General features: G+C 43.6%; 1 protein-coding gene across 1 annotated transcript in view; it reads left to right on the top strand.

The window, feature by feature from the left end:
* The first annotated feature begins 3746 nt into the window (after positions 1-3746).
* The window catches only part of LOC146805860 (uncharacterized), a 224637-nt gene continuing 210987 nt past the window's right edge, over positions 3747-17396 (top strand). The window contains exon 1 of the mRNA XM_085623190.1: positions 3747-3823. Within this exon, the coding sequence (XP_085479316.1) occupies positions 3819-3823 (5 nt within the window). The 5' untranslated portion in view covers positions 3747-3818. The remainder of the gene's footprint in view (positions 3824-17396) is intronic.

The following is a 17396-nucleotide window of genomic DNA, read 5'->3' as shown; positions in this document are numbered from 1 at the left end:
TCCAGTAGCATGATGAGTGCAAGTCCCACATCTAGGCATACCCTTGCCACATAGAGACTTACATCAAACACACAAAAGGTGATGGGAGGAATGCTTGCAATAAGTCTAACCCCTTGCAACAGCTTGGCGTAACATTCCGATCCATTGTTCTTCTGCCCACCAACCACATTAGTTTGGACCCAGCCATATACAAATTGGTCTTGACCCTATCAACCCAAACTGCCAGTCCAGGTCTTCCCTGAACCAGAACACAAGCAACTCAAGACTGATTTGGCCCTGATTGGAGCTCTCCAGTCAGATGTAGCTTGGTTCCAGTGGCACAGTGAGCTTCTAAGCACTATGAACTCAAACCTCTCTCTCACTCAGGAGCAGTGAGATGTCCCAGTCATAGCATACTATAAATTTACTAGTCCTAGTAGACAGGCTTTCTAACACAGAGTGTAGGTTAAAAGAAGTATACCTACAACTACCAATCGGCTGCATAAGGTATTGACCCATAACAAACCTAGATTTTCTTGAATGGATGCCCAGCTGCATTTATCTTTGGAGAAGCATATATAAGATAAAATATAGAGTGCCAGCCAGGGGGACCTGTTATATGAGTGGTCTGCATAGGAAAACATACTGGGTTTAATTACAAGATTGGCTGCCAGAGGCATCCCAAGGAATGCTTCACTCTGCGTCCTCCACTTCCTTGTCCCCTCACTCCTTTTTTGTCTGCATGTTCTGTCTGAGGGGAATAAACAAGGGTTCCCACTACTGCTGACCCTGGTAGACTGCCTTGTGTTACATAAGCACTAGTCCCTGCAGTTGAGTCCAGATGCAGGAAAGGCTGCCTTTTTTCTAGTATCCTCCCTGAAGAAGGAATTGAACCCCAATCTGACTGTTGAGTTTCCAATACTTGGTAATGCATTGCCACCGGTTGGTGGTGCATGCAAGCCCAACATGAAAAAGACCTACATTGACTCAGACCTACTGAAGCTTTATGCCACTTGTTTGCTCAACGCTAGGACAAGACTGATTTGGCCCTGATTGGAGCTCTTCAGTCAGATGTAGCTTGGTTCCAGTGGCACCGTGAGCTTCTAGGCACTATGAACTCAAACCTCTCTCTCACTCAGGAGCAGTGAGATGTCCCAGTCATAGCATACTCAACGCCAGGACTAGGCCTGATGTCCTGCTGACGTTCTGCTAACCTGCTGCTCACCTAGACAATTTGGAAGCTCCAACTGATCCCATGGAATCTAAAAAAGAAAGCACACAGCAGAAAGAAGGGAAACAGCACAATTATGGAACACAGAACAAAGAAGCATCCTCAACAGTGGTGTCGAAGGTCCAGATATCTTCAAGTGCAGGTGAGGCGAGTGATGATTTCCTGGACAGCATCTTCTCACCCTGCTCCAATGTTTGACTTTTTCATCTTTTTGGAGACCCTTTATTGCCCTTTACCAGTGCTAATTAACCTCTACCTAACACATGAGCAATCACTGATCGAAATTCTCTGGGGCATTAATTCTGGAAGAAGTGTTGTTTGAACCTCATTCAGTGATCCTCTGACCATGTGGTGCTATGCAGAGGCACAGCGCCTGCAAATCTTGTGTTCTAGACACTTCCAGAGATTTGAATAGACCCTGCATAGTCCTTTTTGTATGTACTTAAGACCTGTGACTCTAAACCCCAATTTACCCAGAATGTCTCAGCTCTTTCTGTCTCTCCAAACAAAAATCTGTCCCTCCATCCGCCTGGGATATGAAAACATTGACTCAGCATTTAAATTTGCACAAGTTTCATGTAGTATACAAGATTTCCAGGTCCCACACTTTTCAGCCCCAATCTCCTACCCCAGTTCCACTGGCAGGGATCTTGTTTCTTTACCCCAATATTGCATCTTTAGTTAGTGCATTTTGTCTATTGATTGCAATCAGCAATTGTTTGTCAAAGTTGATCTAGGATGTTCTGTTATGGGGGAGAGTTGCCATTTCCTTAGCCTCAATTTAATAATGAACAGCAAAACAACCACAATATATAATATATATTGCGTTTAAAATGCGTGGACAGGTTTTTGAGTTTTGTTATTTACGCTGTTTTTTTTGCCAAAGGTTTTCCTATATATCTAAGTTGCTATAACATTATTGTTCCTTTTATATGACATAACTCTGACTAAAAATGATATCTTTATTTCCACTATGGGAGCTGTATTACACTGTATCTTGGCTCAACCTTCCCACTGTCTCTTTGGTGCCGGCTTTAGTGCTGGACGTGCTGTGAGGGTCAAGGAAGCTGGAAAGACCATCTTTCTATCACAGACTGAATACCCAGTGTCCTGGATAGTGCAGAAACCCTCCAGTCTCATGTCATAGCCTAGGTAGATCTGGAACTTGCAAGGATCCAGCAAAGAGTGTCTGAAATAGTTTGTGGTTTGCATGATGGTTTAATCAGAAAATGACAACAATGCATAGTGGAACTGTAGAGGCCTGTCCTAACCTCTGCATTTGGGGTGCAAAAATGCATCTTTTCTGTGGGATTTTATCTCCTTTCTGGTGTGGAATCGGGTAGGATTGCTTCTGTATTTCCACCATCAGAGGCTGGTATATCCATTTTGAAGGATTCAAAATTGACTGTGATATTGAAATCAGCAGTACAAATATCAAATCTATTTTGCATGGGCGAAATGAAATGCATGTTTCCTGGTGAAATGACAATGTAGGCTTAAGTAGGAGTATGTGGTCTGGTCATAAGAAGTGACCCTGCTCTGGCCGAGCATCGAGCGAGCGAGCCCCCCAGAAAGAATAAGAGAGCCTACTGTAGCAAAAACATGAGAGCCTGACTTAGCATAGAATGACACAGTTTCCTATCAAGGAATGAGAGAGCTTGCTTTAGCAGTGTGGGATGGCCTGCTGTGACAAGGAATGAAATAATCTGATCTGGTAAAGAGAGAAGAGCCTGCTCAGGACAAGGCATGAGAGCATGTGCTATCAAAATATGAAAAAGAGTGATCTAGTAACAAAAAGAATGAAATTGTGCAATGTCCTGCCGCCAATGGCCCTTATTCTGTCACAGGAAGCTTTCTCCAGATGGAGCCAAAGGGGGGTCCATCAACAGAAAGCTCACCCCTGTCTCTAAATGAGGGTCCCAGGGTACTGCTACCTTTGCGATGGAGAACTCTGTCCGCCAAACTCTGTATCAGGCACTAGGTCTGCCCTAATCAAGTTATGCATTTACATTCATTTGGTTATTATCTCACATGTGCTCCAGAGAATAAATCTTAATAATAACCAAAACATCATATCTGCTGGGATAAGAATGTGAGGGTGTCCTGTCACTAAAAGGGATAATCTGCCTCTATTTTGCTCCTCTCAATGTCCTTCCTCACTTTTCTCCTGCCGCTCTCTTAGCTGGAGATGTGGCATGTTTGTTTTACTCACTGGCAGGTCACCAAATGATAGGCTTTTATTTACTGACTTCAGGCAGTATGGGCTGAACTAAAGTTGAATAGCGCGCTTATGTCAACAAAATTGCTTCAAAGGTGCTGAAGATGCACATGCTGTGTAAAACCATGGGGGGTGGTCACAAAAGTCCTCACCAAACTCAATACACTGTCCATTGGATCAGGAGCCCGGGATTCAAGTCCATGAATCCCCTCCTACTAACACGCCCTCTTCAAGTTATTTCCACCCAATGCAATTCATACAACTTATGACATGATGAGCATTTGAGATAAAAACTGACGTGCACAAGGGCATTTCTTCAGAGGGACAGAGAGCGACACGCCACCCTTGGAGAAGCTCCCTGGGAAGAAGCAGAGGTAAACACTGGTAACCATGCGGTAAGTTAGAATCCTATATTATTAGCATTCTCCTTCCAAACGGAACTGGTGTAGTCTGGCTAGATCAGCCGACTTCGAAGCTGAGGAACTGGGATCGAGTCTCGGCAACGATGCTCAACATCCTGTGATTCTGGGCAAATCACTTAGGGCCAGATGTACGACCATTTTTGCATGCGCAAACAGGTTTGCAAACCAGTTTGCGCATGCAAAACAGCATGGGTAATGTACAAACCCTATTTTGCGAGTCACATTTTTTTGCGACTCGTAAAATAGGGTTTTGCGACTCGCTATTAGGAAGGGGCGTTCCCTTCCTAATAGCGAGCACAACCCTATGTAAGAATGTTTTGCATCAGCAATTGCGGGCGCAAAGCACTCACAAATTACCACCCTCTTCAAGAGGGTGGTAATGCACTCACAAAAGGGAAGAGGTCCCTAGGGAGTCCCTTCTCCTTTGCAAATGCAGGGGAAAATATTTTTTAAGGGAAGGCAGTGGTTCCAGGCACCACTGCATGCCTTTTAAAAAAGAAACGAAAATGTTTCACATTTTTTTTATTTAAATGCATCCTGTTCTCCTTTAAGGAAAACGGGCTGCATTAAAAAAAAACCTGCTTTATTTAAAAGCAGTCCCAGACATGGTGGTCTTCTGAGCCCAGCAGGCCACCATACCTGGGAGGGCCTGCCATTCCCAATGGGCTCGCAAATTGCGTAAGGCTCATTAATATTCATGAGCCTCTCAATTTGCGACCCTATTGGGAATCGCTAACAGTGTGAAATACACGGTTGAACATTGGAAATAGCGCCTCGCAAAATAGGAGTTGCAAATAATTCGCAATTTGCAGGCCCTATTTCCACGGTTGTACAGCTGACCCCAAATCTCCCCATGCCTAACAACAATGAATGAGTTCGTCTGTAACGAAACTGGTGCTCAAGTAAAGCGCTGCTCCAATACCCGATATCTTCGGGTCTAGTTCGTGCTCTATAAAACTTTTTTTTTTAAATCCTTAAAAGTACATCTACAGGCACCGTGAGAAGTGTGGAAGCTATCCATTGAATGAGATTTGCCTCTTGTATAAATAGTGTTTAGGTTATGGGTTGATTTGGGTTTTGTAGGATCCTAAATCAGCTCTACTAGGCCCACACTATTATTTAACAAATATTTTAGAGGATGGAAAAACACTCACACTGAGCTACGTGGATTCAACGTAAGCATCATACCATACAGACTGTCGAACATGTAGTAACAAGGACTAGCTAAGCCTAGTTCTTTATTCAACTTTGTAGGGTTTGTAGTATGCGATGTATGGTTATTGGAGCTAGATGTTTCTGTACATTCACAATCTCATTTACAGTAGGCCTGTTGTGGTACGAATAATACATGGGTTAAATCTTCACTATGAAATGAATTTGTACTTGTATAGCGCACTTATACCCTGGGGTGTCTTGGCGCTGTACTCTTACCGCTGTGGAACCCTTCCTGGCTTTTCCCTGTGAAATATCCACTCCTGGGCACCCCCAAGGTGAAGCCAGGCATCCCAGCGCTGTTGGGGCTGTTGTGGAGATTAAGCAAGCTATTGGCCAGAGTTGCAGAGTGGGACCCATGATCAGAATAGGCACCAAGGGAAGAATTATCAGGTCCGAGGAAATTGAGCCCAAGACCCGCCGAGGCGGGAATTGAACCCTGGTCCCGGGCCAGACTTCTGCATCAGGGTCTGCCGCTCTAACCATTGAGCCACACTTCTCCACTATGGCACAGTGGGTCAATGCTACACTGTTTTGCCAAGGTGCAAAGCTGTAAACTTTTGATGGTTGTTGGTTTTGTAGAAGTGCTCGGATATCTTTGCCACGTTATGTTACCTGGGGATCATTTATAAAAGACATTGCAGGGCAGTTAGGAATGTACATTTCAGAGTGGGTCCAGGCCATTTCGATTAGTAAAGATATTCAATAAAATTAAACTTTAATTGGAAAATGCATTGAGTAAGGGAGACTGAAATCTATTTGTAGGAATGGTGAAATATTTTCAGTCTAATTTCGTGATTAATGTAGATTCTTACATTGATCTACAGTTGCTATAAACATTGAAGTACATATATATATATATATATACATACATATATATATCTATATATATATTATCTACTGGCGGTCGCCAGTAGATAGTTATAGTTAGGATCGTGTTTCCATAGGAAATCCGCAACATTCTATTTGGAATAACTTTGGCGCCGATTGACGAATCCTCGCGAAATTTTCAAAATAGGTGGGGCGCTCCGCTCCGCTCCTTCCCTGAAAGTCTCGGGGGGATTCGTCAAGCGGGGGCTGAGAAAAAGGGGGGGTCCCAAAACGCGTTTTCCCCATGCATTTTTCCATAGGACCTTTAGTCCAAGCTACAGCCCGAACGGCTGAACAGAATTACTTGAAATTTGGCAGAGAGGTAGTCCTCAGGTCAGGGATGTGCCTTTTGCAGGTCTGGTGTAAATCTGTTCAGTATTTCCTGAGAAAATAGCATTTAAAAGCATATATATATCTATAAGCGCGCACCGTGTGCGTACGGTAAAACTTACCGTACGCGCACGCTGCCGTGCGCGAGCGCGATTCTGATTGGTTGTTAGATCTTAGTAAACATTCGAATCGGTCGAAACCAGGAGGTGTCGGCCGCCATTTTGTCTCTCGCAGTCTGAGGGGGTGAAAAACAAAGGTGGAGAACGTGAAAAGGGGGCAGGGTGGACAGTTCCTGACCCCCTAGCCTTTGTCAGGGGGTCCCAGAAGGACCTCCAAGGGCCAAAATCGCGGAGTACGCGTAGCGTGCGCGTACGGTCGAAACGGAAAAATTACGCGAACTGCGTAACGTGGGCACGCGGTCCATGAAGACCCCCGTGCGCCCACAGCGCGCGCACGGTGCGCGAAGCGCACCGTGCGCGTACGGTACGCGCACGGTGAAAAACCTTAAAGAAAAAAAAAAAACATAACTTAGCATTTAAAAAAACGTACAAATTCACTGAAAAAACCATAGGTTTCACACACGTTATAGTTAGGAATTAGCATTTAAAAAACCTTGCACATTCACTTAAAAAACCATAGGTTTCACACATGTTATAGTTAGCTGGACATTTCACTCGTGAAAAACCATTGAAATTCCCCCGTTATAGTTAGTGCAGGCAACTATAACTCACGCGACCGCAGTCCTCTGCTGATGATGTCAGATATTACATCACTGATGACATATGTGTCTTTCTGGAAAAAAAATATTTGTAATATATGTATAGCTAAAAATTAATGGAAGAAGACATGGGTAAATAAGTGTCTAAATACAGTGATGTAATATCTGACGTCATCAGCAGAGGATTGCGGTCGCGTGAGTTATAGTTGCCTGCACTAACTATAACGGGGGAATTTCAATGGTTTTTCACGAGTGAAATGTCCAGCTAACTATAACATGTGTGAAACCTATGGTTTTTTAAGTGAATATATATATATATATATAGATATATTTTCAACCTTGAGCCCAAATCCTTATGCGTGATTCTTTATTTATGAAATGGCAAACAAACGCCATTTGTTTGCCATTTTGCCATTTCATAAATAAAGAATCACGCATAAGGATTTGGGCTCAAGATTGCTTTTTTACCAAGAAAAAGCTGCGGTTGAAAATTTTAAGGAGGATCGCTACCTCGCTTGAGCCCGCCACCGCAAAAGCGGCAGGGAAATCAGCGAACTGTTTGAACGGATATATAGATATATATATATATATCCATCAGAAACCTGCTCCGCATTGAGGGCTACACACGTCTTGTAAGTTTTATCCATTTATTGGCAGACAAAAGGTTCGCAGACAGCGTCCTTTAAAAGCATTTCTTCAGCAAGCCTCGGTTGTTCCAAACATGTTTCGGGCATAGATTCACCCTTGATCACTGGCGTCGGCTTGAGTGATTAGCAGCAACAGTTCAAGGCGCACCTGCGCCATATTAAATACTCGCCCCACTGGGCTCGAGCACGCTGTGCATTCTGGTAGACATAGTTTCTACTTAATGTTCCTTCTATAGTAGAAGCTGCCAATCAACTTTATATATATATTCATTTGAAGTTGTCAACAATAAGTTATATATTAATTTAAAGACTTTGATAATGTCTCAATAGAAGCATCTGCTTTGCACCACACACACAAACTTACACAGGCACTGTCCTATCCAGCAAACTATACAATCGCATTGTATGTTCTAATTGTGTACAAGTGCAGATATAGGACTGTCAAAAATGCATTCAGTTTGCTTTACAGTCTTACAATATGATAATATCCAACATGAAAGACAGAAGAAAATCAATCAGACTCGTGTTTTAGGAGCTACCCAGATGAGCTCGGACCTTCTTTAAGATGTTACATTTGTTCACAATGCTGGGTCCCCAATGGTTTGTTAATAGGATATTTCTCAATGCCTGCTCCATTGCATAATGCAGCATAAGAGAAACTCCATCTACCAAGCTCAGTCCCCACTAGCAGTCAAACTGTGGCATTCAAAGCATATCATTCTACATTCGAGGCGGGATGCAGTCACCACGCAGGGTGAAGTATAACAAGGCATTACATAGACAGATAGCACAGGCATTACACAATCACATAGACAGATAGCACAGGCATTACACAATCACATAGACAGATAGCACAGGCATTACACAATCACATAGACAGATAGGACAGGCATTACACAATCACATATACAGATAGGACAGGCATTACACAATCACATAGACAGATAGGACAGGCATTACACAATCACATAGACAGATAGCACAGGCATTACACAATCACATAGACAGATAGGACAGGCATTACACAATCACATATACAGATAGGACAGGCATTACACAATCACATAGACAGATAGGACAGGCATTACACAATCACATAGACAGATAGCACAGGCATTACATAATCACATAGACAGATAGGACAGGCATTACACAATCACATAGACAGATAGGACAGGCATTACACAATCACATAGACAGATAGCACAGGCATTACACAATCACACAGACAGATAGCACAGGCATTACACAATCACACAGACAGATAGCACAGGCATTACACAATCACACAGACAGATAGCACAGGCATTACACAATCACATAGACAGATAGCACAGACATTACAATCACATAGACAGATAGCACAGGCATTACACAATCACATAGACAGATAGCACAGGCATTACAGAATCACATAGACAGATAGCACAGGCATTACAGAATCACATAGACAGATATCACAGGCATTACACAATCACATAGACAGATAGCACAGGCATTACAGAATCACATAGACAGATAGCACAGGCATTACAATCACATAGACAGATAGCACAGGCATTACACAATCACATAGACAGATAGCACAGGCATTACACAATCACACAGACAGATAGCACAGGCATTACAGAATCACAAAGACAGATAGCACAGGCATTACAGAATCACACAGACAGATAGCACAGGCATTACACAATCATATAGACCGATAGCACAGGCATTAGAGAATCACATAGACAGATAGCACAGGCATTGCAGAATCACATAGACAGATAGCACAGGCATTGCAGAATCACATAGACAGATAGCACAGGCATTACAGAATCACATAGACAGACAGCACAAGCATTACACAATCACATAGACAGATAGCACAGGCTCTTCTGGGCGTCCTTTCCAAATCACAATCTAAATGGGAGGCATTAATGTTTCATGACAGATTTCTGGTCGCAAAACATTCATATTTACTGACTCCTTGAAGTAGGTTGTAACTCATTTGCAAATGAAAAGGGGTCCCAATGGGATCCCTTAACCTTAGAGAATGGTAAAAATATTTTGAGAGCAGGTGATGGTCCCATGGACTACTGTTGACTCAAAAAAATGAAACTTCAAAGTTAAATTTTTTTTCTCCTTAAACTCATCCTGTTTCCTTTGAAGGAATAAGTGATAAACCTCCCTTTCACAATGACAGATTGAGACGCTCTGTATGCCAAGAATGGAATGCAAGCTGATTAAATGCTGGACAACATTGTTTAGAGGTATTCAGTCACTCAAGAGATGGGCCTTAATATTGTATAAAATCACATTCACTCAGAGGTTTGAGTGGCAGCACTACAAGGAGTAAGTTCGACTAAGGAAATGGCAAATTTTGGGAGAATTTAACACTTTTAGTGACCGAGTGCTTGAACATCCCTGTGCAAAATAGTTAACATTTTTCACCGTTTCGTCGATCGACCACATATAGCTGTTTTGTCCTGCCCAGCACCCATTAAAACAATATTTGTTTTACACATTTTTTACACATTTACCACTTCAGATCTTAATTGCACGCTGAATGTACATTGAAATGTGCAAATGTTTAAATTGGTGTATCAATATTGCTAAATATTGTGTAGCGTGTCTCAAATAATTCCATAATTCTAATTAAAGAAAGGTCTTGACTGCCCCATGTCTGTCAATACCATACGAAGGAGCTAGAGTATTCGTTCGTAGGAGTTGTAATTTGCCCAATTCAGTGTGTGATATTAGGGCTTCTCATTAAAAGTAGCAGAATCTCTGGTAAAGGTGCGCTCCTCATTTGATGACAGATGTGGTTGAAAACTAAGAAAACCATACATTCATATTTTTAAACAAGCTAATAGGTATGCTGGTGCTATGCCCACGTCTATTACCCTGAATGTCTGAAATGGAGGGCTTGCATAACCTAGGTCAGAATTTCCTTTTTCTTTTTTAATAGAGTTTTTTTTTTTTTTTAAGCTGTCATTTGTCGTCTCGTTCCCTCACAAGGAGTTGTGCCAGTTGGGAAGACGTCGTATGTGTTAATTTCCACATTCCTTTGGGCACACTAAAGAAATACATAGCTTTTCCATGAGTTTCCGTTCCCGAAAGCATAGCGCCTGCAAGAAATTTCAGAATGAATTGTGGCCGAAATTGAGCTTGGAGTAGAATTGTTGAGGGGCAATAACAAGGTAGAATTGCAAGGACACATAACACAAACATAGATTGTCAAACTCTGGAGTCGCCACATAAATAGCAGCTGTGAGAATGTTGATGTGAACTCACATTTCTCATCCAACCCCCTAGCACGAGAATATGTCACGCGGACAGAAGTTTGCAGATGTATATCCCTACCGATACTGTGATTATGGGGGTAAATCGATTTATCTTGACTTTGGGCTGCCCCTAGGGAGGCGCATATGTACATCTCATCTTGGAGGGGTATTTCAGAATGACCTCTAGCTAAAACTGCCTTTTTGACCAGTCTATTCCTGCGAGTCCCCACCCCAAGAGCATCGGAAAACATTATGAAACTGAATATTTGAGACCTCTGCAGGCCCTTATTATCATTTGGTTGAGTCAACAACCGTGTTGCTCCTAATGAGATCAACAACCAATTGCACTGAATTAAAAGTCTCTGCTAACTTTTTCCGGGACGTTTTGTATAGTGGACCTTCTGTCATGCTTCCTTCATGCTGGAAAAACGTTAGTTGACCCAATGAGCCACATATCCACTTCCTGTGTCTCCTGGGTGTACAGATACCAGTCACTATATATTCAATGCCTCATCTCAATATTCATTTGAGCATCATCTTAGCCTATACCCTCTATTTATCTGAAAGGTTACCCAAAGGGACATCGACAAATATAGACAATTTATCCACACACACGTGGAAACTAAGACATTGTTCAGTTGCTTGCAGCGTTTGTTGTTCTTAATTGGTTGAGCAGGAGATCACACTCGATTTGAGAATACAATATTTTGTGCTTGGAATTGCCACAAAGAATACATTTCAAGTAGGTTTTTCTCCCAGAGGGAGATGGTGGCTTGGTGGTTGAACCCAGATATCGATTTCCCGAGAACTTCTGAGTGCGTGGATATGTGTCAACAACAGCAGCGTTAAGCGGATCTGCTCTGCACAGCGGATAACCAATGCATTTTCCTAATGTTCTTTGGGCACAGTGTGAGCCACGGCCCTTGATGTGTTTGGAAAATATCCTACAGACAAAAGAGGATCAAAACCAAACCAAATGTTGTCTCAATAAGCTTTCTCTAAGCGATCCACTGGTGGGTTGCAGTGTTCCCTGCTTCTATCTGGTTGGCCAACTGACTGAGTAGAATATGTGCACTTGTATTATGCTGGAAATGTCTTCATACCCCCTGAGGTCAGGCGATCCTACTACACTGGGGCACTACAACAGTACCTATTTACTCGGCCTGGATCCATAGGCTCCGGATGACCTCCACGAGGACACTTGCCCCAAACTCCTGCAAGTTTTACATTTGATACCCCCCTCAGTGAATTGCGCAGACACTTAAGGAAACAGAGCGAGAGCAGGCGGGCTGGTGAACTACGGCTCCTTCATAACTCTGGACAATCGGATACGGAGTCCCCCCCCCCCACATTTTTCTTTTACCTTTAATGTATGGGGGTGGGAATGTTTGTGGTAGGAGGGGGTTCTCTTTATATTCTTTTCTCATGGTTGTTTCCCCTCTGGGTTGACTCTTGTTATGGGTCACATTGACGTTCTGAAGATACAGGCCAAATGGACATACTAGCCTTGCTGCTATTAGATACCGGCCTCCAGGATGTAGGCCCTAATACAAGCATTATTTCTAGCCGCCGGCCCCTGTGGTTGTAGGCTGAAGGCTGTGAGCAGCCAATGAGTCATCTTTCAAATGTCTAATAAAACAGATTTGTTCCATAAAATGTCTGCATAGCAGGTAGTTCTGTTATTATTCTAAACCACAAGAAAATGTAAGCAAGGCAGGTGAACCGAGATGTTGATCCCAGAGGACTACCTGGCTATAGGTATAACAAAGAGCCATAAGGATATTTGCCTATCCCGGGATCATCATAATGTTAATTTGGATATGATGTAAGCTCCAGTCTTCTTCTTGAAGAGCAATGGCCTAACTGTAGAACTTTTTATCTTTGACCACTCACTGCCTTAGCCCCCTTTCATGTGCTTATTATTCTCTGCTCATCTCATGGCTTGGTCTCCTCCCAGCCTTCTTGCAGATTGTTTTCATCTCATCTACCTGGTGTCCATTTCCCTATCGTTGATTATATGTCTTGTTTCATTCTTATCTGCATTGTGCCTCACCTCTGGCTCTCATCCTCTGTGCGGCTCTGCCCCCTCTCTTGAAGCATACGCATGCCTTGCTCATCCTCTTTTGTAGAATGGCTGACCTCGGAAAGCCATATGCTGGGTGCAACAAAGTTGTAGTTGGCACACAAATAAACATACTGAAATCAGGGGAAGAAAAGCACTTTGAGCAGGTACAGCACAGCAGTTCAACCATGAGGTACTAGAAGGCCTACCTTTTACTTCAGTCAGTTCTCTATCAGAAGAATAAGATGGCTATGCCACTGATTATGCAGCCTTTAGGGTCAGGCTGGTCAGTGAAAACAGCTAAAAGCCCAGCACCTCACTATTAATTGAAAGCCACAAACCATTATTCCTCTCATAGCCTGGACACAGAGAGAGTGGTCACCCATTTTTAAAGAGATTCCACGTTGGAGTGAATGCCATGTCCAGCAGAGACGAGGACTGTGCTACAGAGCATCAGAGCAACTTATGAAAAACTTTGAATTAGTCGACCACAAAATACAAAGGGTTGAAAATGTATACCTTTGAAACAATAGTGTATATAAGCTATTGAATTATCCCTGCTACTCTGCACCCACCCTGTATGGTGTCTTTAGGATTGAAAGTCCCAATCGCCGCGTGTGACCCTGCTCCTCAGTTCACCATGCTGGTCATTTTTGCTTGTACAAAGGACCCATTTTGCATGTCTTCAGAGAGATGCTCTATATGTTTTGTATGTTGTTTCTCAATAGGATTATTGACTGTGTTGAGCAATAGAGATCTACTCAAAGAAGTACCCATTTTATCATTGGTGACTGCATGATGAGGTTATGACATAACTAACAGTTGGTTGCAGCCAAACTTTGGTCATGGCTACTGCAGGAAAGTGCCCTTTTTGCATGGTCACCCACCCCACCCACTCTGTCCCAATGCTGATAGTTATGACTCTGAAAGTGCACTAGAGTCTGATGCCCAGGCCCCATTGCCTGTATTCTCTCCCTAAAACTGATATGTGTGAATTGGTAACCCCAATTGGATAAAATACTTTAACCTACTTATAAGTCCCTCGTGCTTGGTATCAGTGGCACCCAGGGCAAGGGTCTTAAAGGGGTATCAGGGCCTGAAGCACTGTTTGTGTCACCCTGAATGACCCAAGTAACCATTTACAGCAGGTCTGCCTTTGCAGACTGCAGGAGCAGTGTAAACTGCTCAAACTCAAGTTTGCCCTCACCATCTGCACCAAAGACAATGCCCTATTTGTAATACTCACCAGTCATCCCAAAGGAAGGCTCCTAAGTCTATAAGACAGGGTACATTTTATTCAGGATGGGGACATGTAAGTGCAAACTTAGATGTCCCTATAGTGGCTTTTAGCATTAAAGAACACTATCATGCTAGACTGTCCATAGGATAACATGGGCTGCCACCCGGGCAAACCCTAGGTTGGCAGCTCCAATATGGTACCACCTAAATGTGTCGTCTTTGGTATCAAACAATGTGCCTCATCACCCTTGATCTCGTGTCGAGGACAATGTGGCATGCCCCCAGGTGGCTACCTTAGAGGCTGCCCACCTGGTTGCCTCCCCTTTCCTGTGTTCTTGCTGTCAGCCTGCGCTTGCAGCTGCCAAGACAGGAATCTGACCCTCTGCAGGAGTAAGAAACAATGGCCTGGGCGGGAAGGAGGTCACACGGCCCTTCCTGACAGGCTGGATAGTGAAGTGGCACATCAAGGCATGAGCTTCAAAAGCTGCTCTGTCTGTGATCTGCAACCAGGCTGCCTCCTAAAGGATGAAACAGCCCTCCCCCTGCCTCCAGGCACATTTTCAACGGGGCAGGCAGGAAAAATTGGTATTCAGGATGTGTACACCCCCAGAAGGCTAGCCACACCTCTAGGGTGGGCTACCTGGTCTGTACAGCAAAGGACCCTTCTACCATTTTTAAAAGTGGTAGAATAGTGGGTGCTGGGTAGAAAGGGAGACCTAAAACCCTGGATGTGTTCACCTCAAGGGCAGATTAGCCGCTGAGGCCACTTCCACTTCCACTCACACCCCTAAAACCTCTAAATCTTAGATTTAAGGGCTACCCCTAATGCCAGAACCTCAGTTCTGATCTGACTTGCAACAAAGACAAAAGAAAAAACCTGTGTCTGCGACAACAGGATCTGCACAATCCAAACCCATGATACTCTGCACCTGTGGCAACCTTCTGGAACTACACGAACGCGGCTCGTCCTGGACCAAAGTTCAATTCCACCAGACAGAGGGACCCCTTAGAGAGCCAAAGGCACCACAAGACTCCTCTGGATTAGTGGCACTAGTCCCATTTAACCTCAGGTAAAGACAACATATTGTAACTGAAGAATTGTTAGCCATCGGGCCATCCGAGGGATCGCCCAGAAGTAGATGATTCAGTGCATTGTGAGAAAAGTAGTCCTGAACACCACAACATTTCAGATGGCTACTGTGTTCCCTCGGACCTCAGGTCATCAAAATCACTTTCTGCTGTGCTTACTGCTGCCAAGGCTTGTTATTCGCCAGTCCAACAACCACCCCCTTTACATCGATGGTGTACCTCCAAAGAACACTGCAAAACCTTCCTCTGACATCAGCATTGGTTTCATTGTTGACTTTTTCCATCCTGTTCCCCGCCAGTACCGTGTAAGCAGTCAAACCAGCTCTCCCGTGGCTCCTGCTTCATCACCAAGGAAAGCCAGGATAACTCTGCACCCAGGCTTCTCAAGCCAGGCAAAATGGAACTTACTGTTGTGGCTTGGTCCTGGGACCCACATCACCTTTACCCTCCTTCCACGCAACTCGACTGTAAATGACCAATTGTCACTAGTAATTTTTACCATTGACCACAATGGTAAAGTTTTACAGTATTATTTTACACTGATTTTATATTGCTTCTAAAATCCAAAACTCCAGTTATATGTATGTGAGCTCATTCACTTTGGTGTCTAAATTAGGATAAAATCTGCTTTATTTTTATAAATTGATGTCTGATTTCTTTTGAGTCGTGTCAATTACTTATCGTCCATGTTGGTACACTGAAATGCTTAACACATGTTTCTCTATTAAAGTCTTACAGCTCTTTGCCACTGTACCAGGACTGAGCTAAGGATTTATTATTGTGACTCAAAGGACCATGTTTTGGGTATCATGAGAGTATTGCATGTTGAAGCCTAACTGCATAATGGTGCACCTTCCTACAGGTACAGGCCTTTTTACTTGTATCACAAAGTGGGTGACTGCTTTCTGCTTTCCTTTTAAAAGCATAAGATGTTTGTGTCAGGTAGTGAATGGACACTTAAAGTGTGGGCTGCCTTAGTTTGGCCCCCCTGTTTGTTTGTAGGCCCAAGGCTATTGGGTGCTTCATATGTTAGTGTTAGTGAGACGTGTGCTGTACCACATTGTGCATATGCCTCACTATGGGGCATATCATCAAGGGCATTATCGCCGCTTTAGCGGCACTTTTTACCGCTAAAGCGGCGATAATCTTAACGCCCTATCAGCATGGACACGTTAGCGCGTGTTTCCATGCATTTTCACCCTTTCCCTGAACGCCCAGCTGTGCATCACTAATGAGATGCAAAGTTGGCGTTCCTCCCCCAAATAACGGGAGAAATGTCGCTAACCGTCATTTCTCCTATTATCAAACCTCCCGCTAACTGGCATTGCGATAAGAAAACTAGCGCTAACCGCGCTTATCGCTACTTATCTTATGCCTGCTTTTAATCTGATTTAGCCATTATATCCAATGGAAGGTGGATATAATGGTTAAGTCTGCCCTCCCCATCACCAACGTTTCGCCGATCGTTGTACGACTATCGTTGGATTTCCAGCGATAATCGCACAATATGTAGCTATCGCTGGTATTTCTATCGCTTTTGAGATAAGCGTTGCTGATAGCGCGCTATCTCAGAGATAGAAACCAGCGATAGCCGGCGATAATTATCCTAGCGCTAAGTGCGCTTAGCGTCCTGCCCTCCCTTCCCACATAGGAGACATTGTAATCCACGTACATGGGTCCGGATTTTTATTCATATCCTCTTCAGTGTAAAGGAATGTTATCCTTGCAGTAGCCTCTGAGATGAAACTCCTGAACAAAGGGGTGTCTCCCAGGACCGATTTCCACCACACAAGTGAAAAGTTATTTGCCATCCCCACATCATGTGTCTATAACTGCCAAGGAACTGGTAGCTTAGCAAAGTCCCTAGATTTTTATAGGAATTCTGGACCTGGTACATAAAACAGAGAATATTTTTGGATATCTGCTATTACGATCAAGCAGAACAGCAATTCCAGGGAAGATTAACTTGAAAGTGATTAATTATCTCCATATGTTTGAAAAGTTCACCTTTTAAGTGAATAAGCTCTGCACACAGGGCCGGACTGGGAACCAAAACTGGCCCTGGCAAAGTGCTCAGCCAGCCCCCCAGGCGATGGGGGTGTGGCCA

This window comes from Triturus cristatus, chromosome 8, assembly GCF_964204655.1.
Source record: "Triturus cristatus chromosome 8, aTriCri1.1, whole genome shotgun sequence".
In the NCBI taxonomy this organism is placed as follows: Eukaryota; Metazoa; Chordata; class Amphibia; order Caudata; family Salamandridae; genus Triturus; species Triturus cristatus.
Note: the sequence above shows the minus strand (reverse complement) of the source record. Positions and strands in the feature narration are given on the sequence as shown.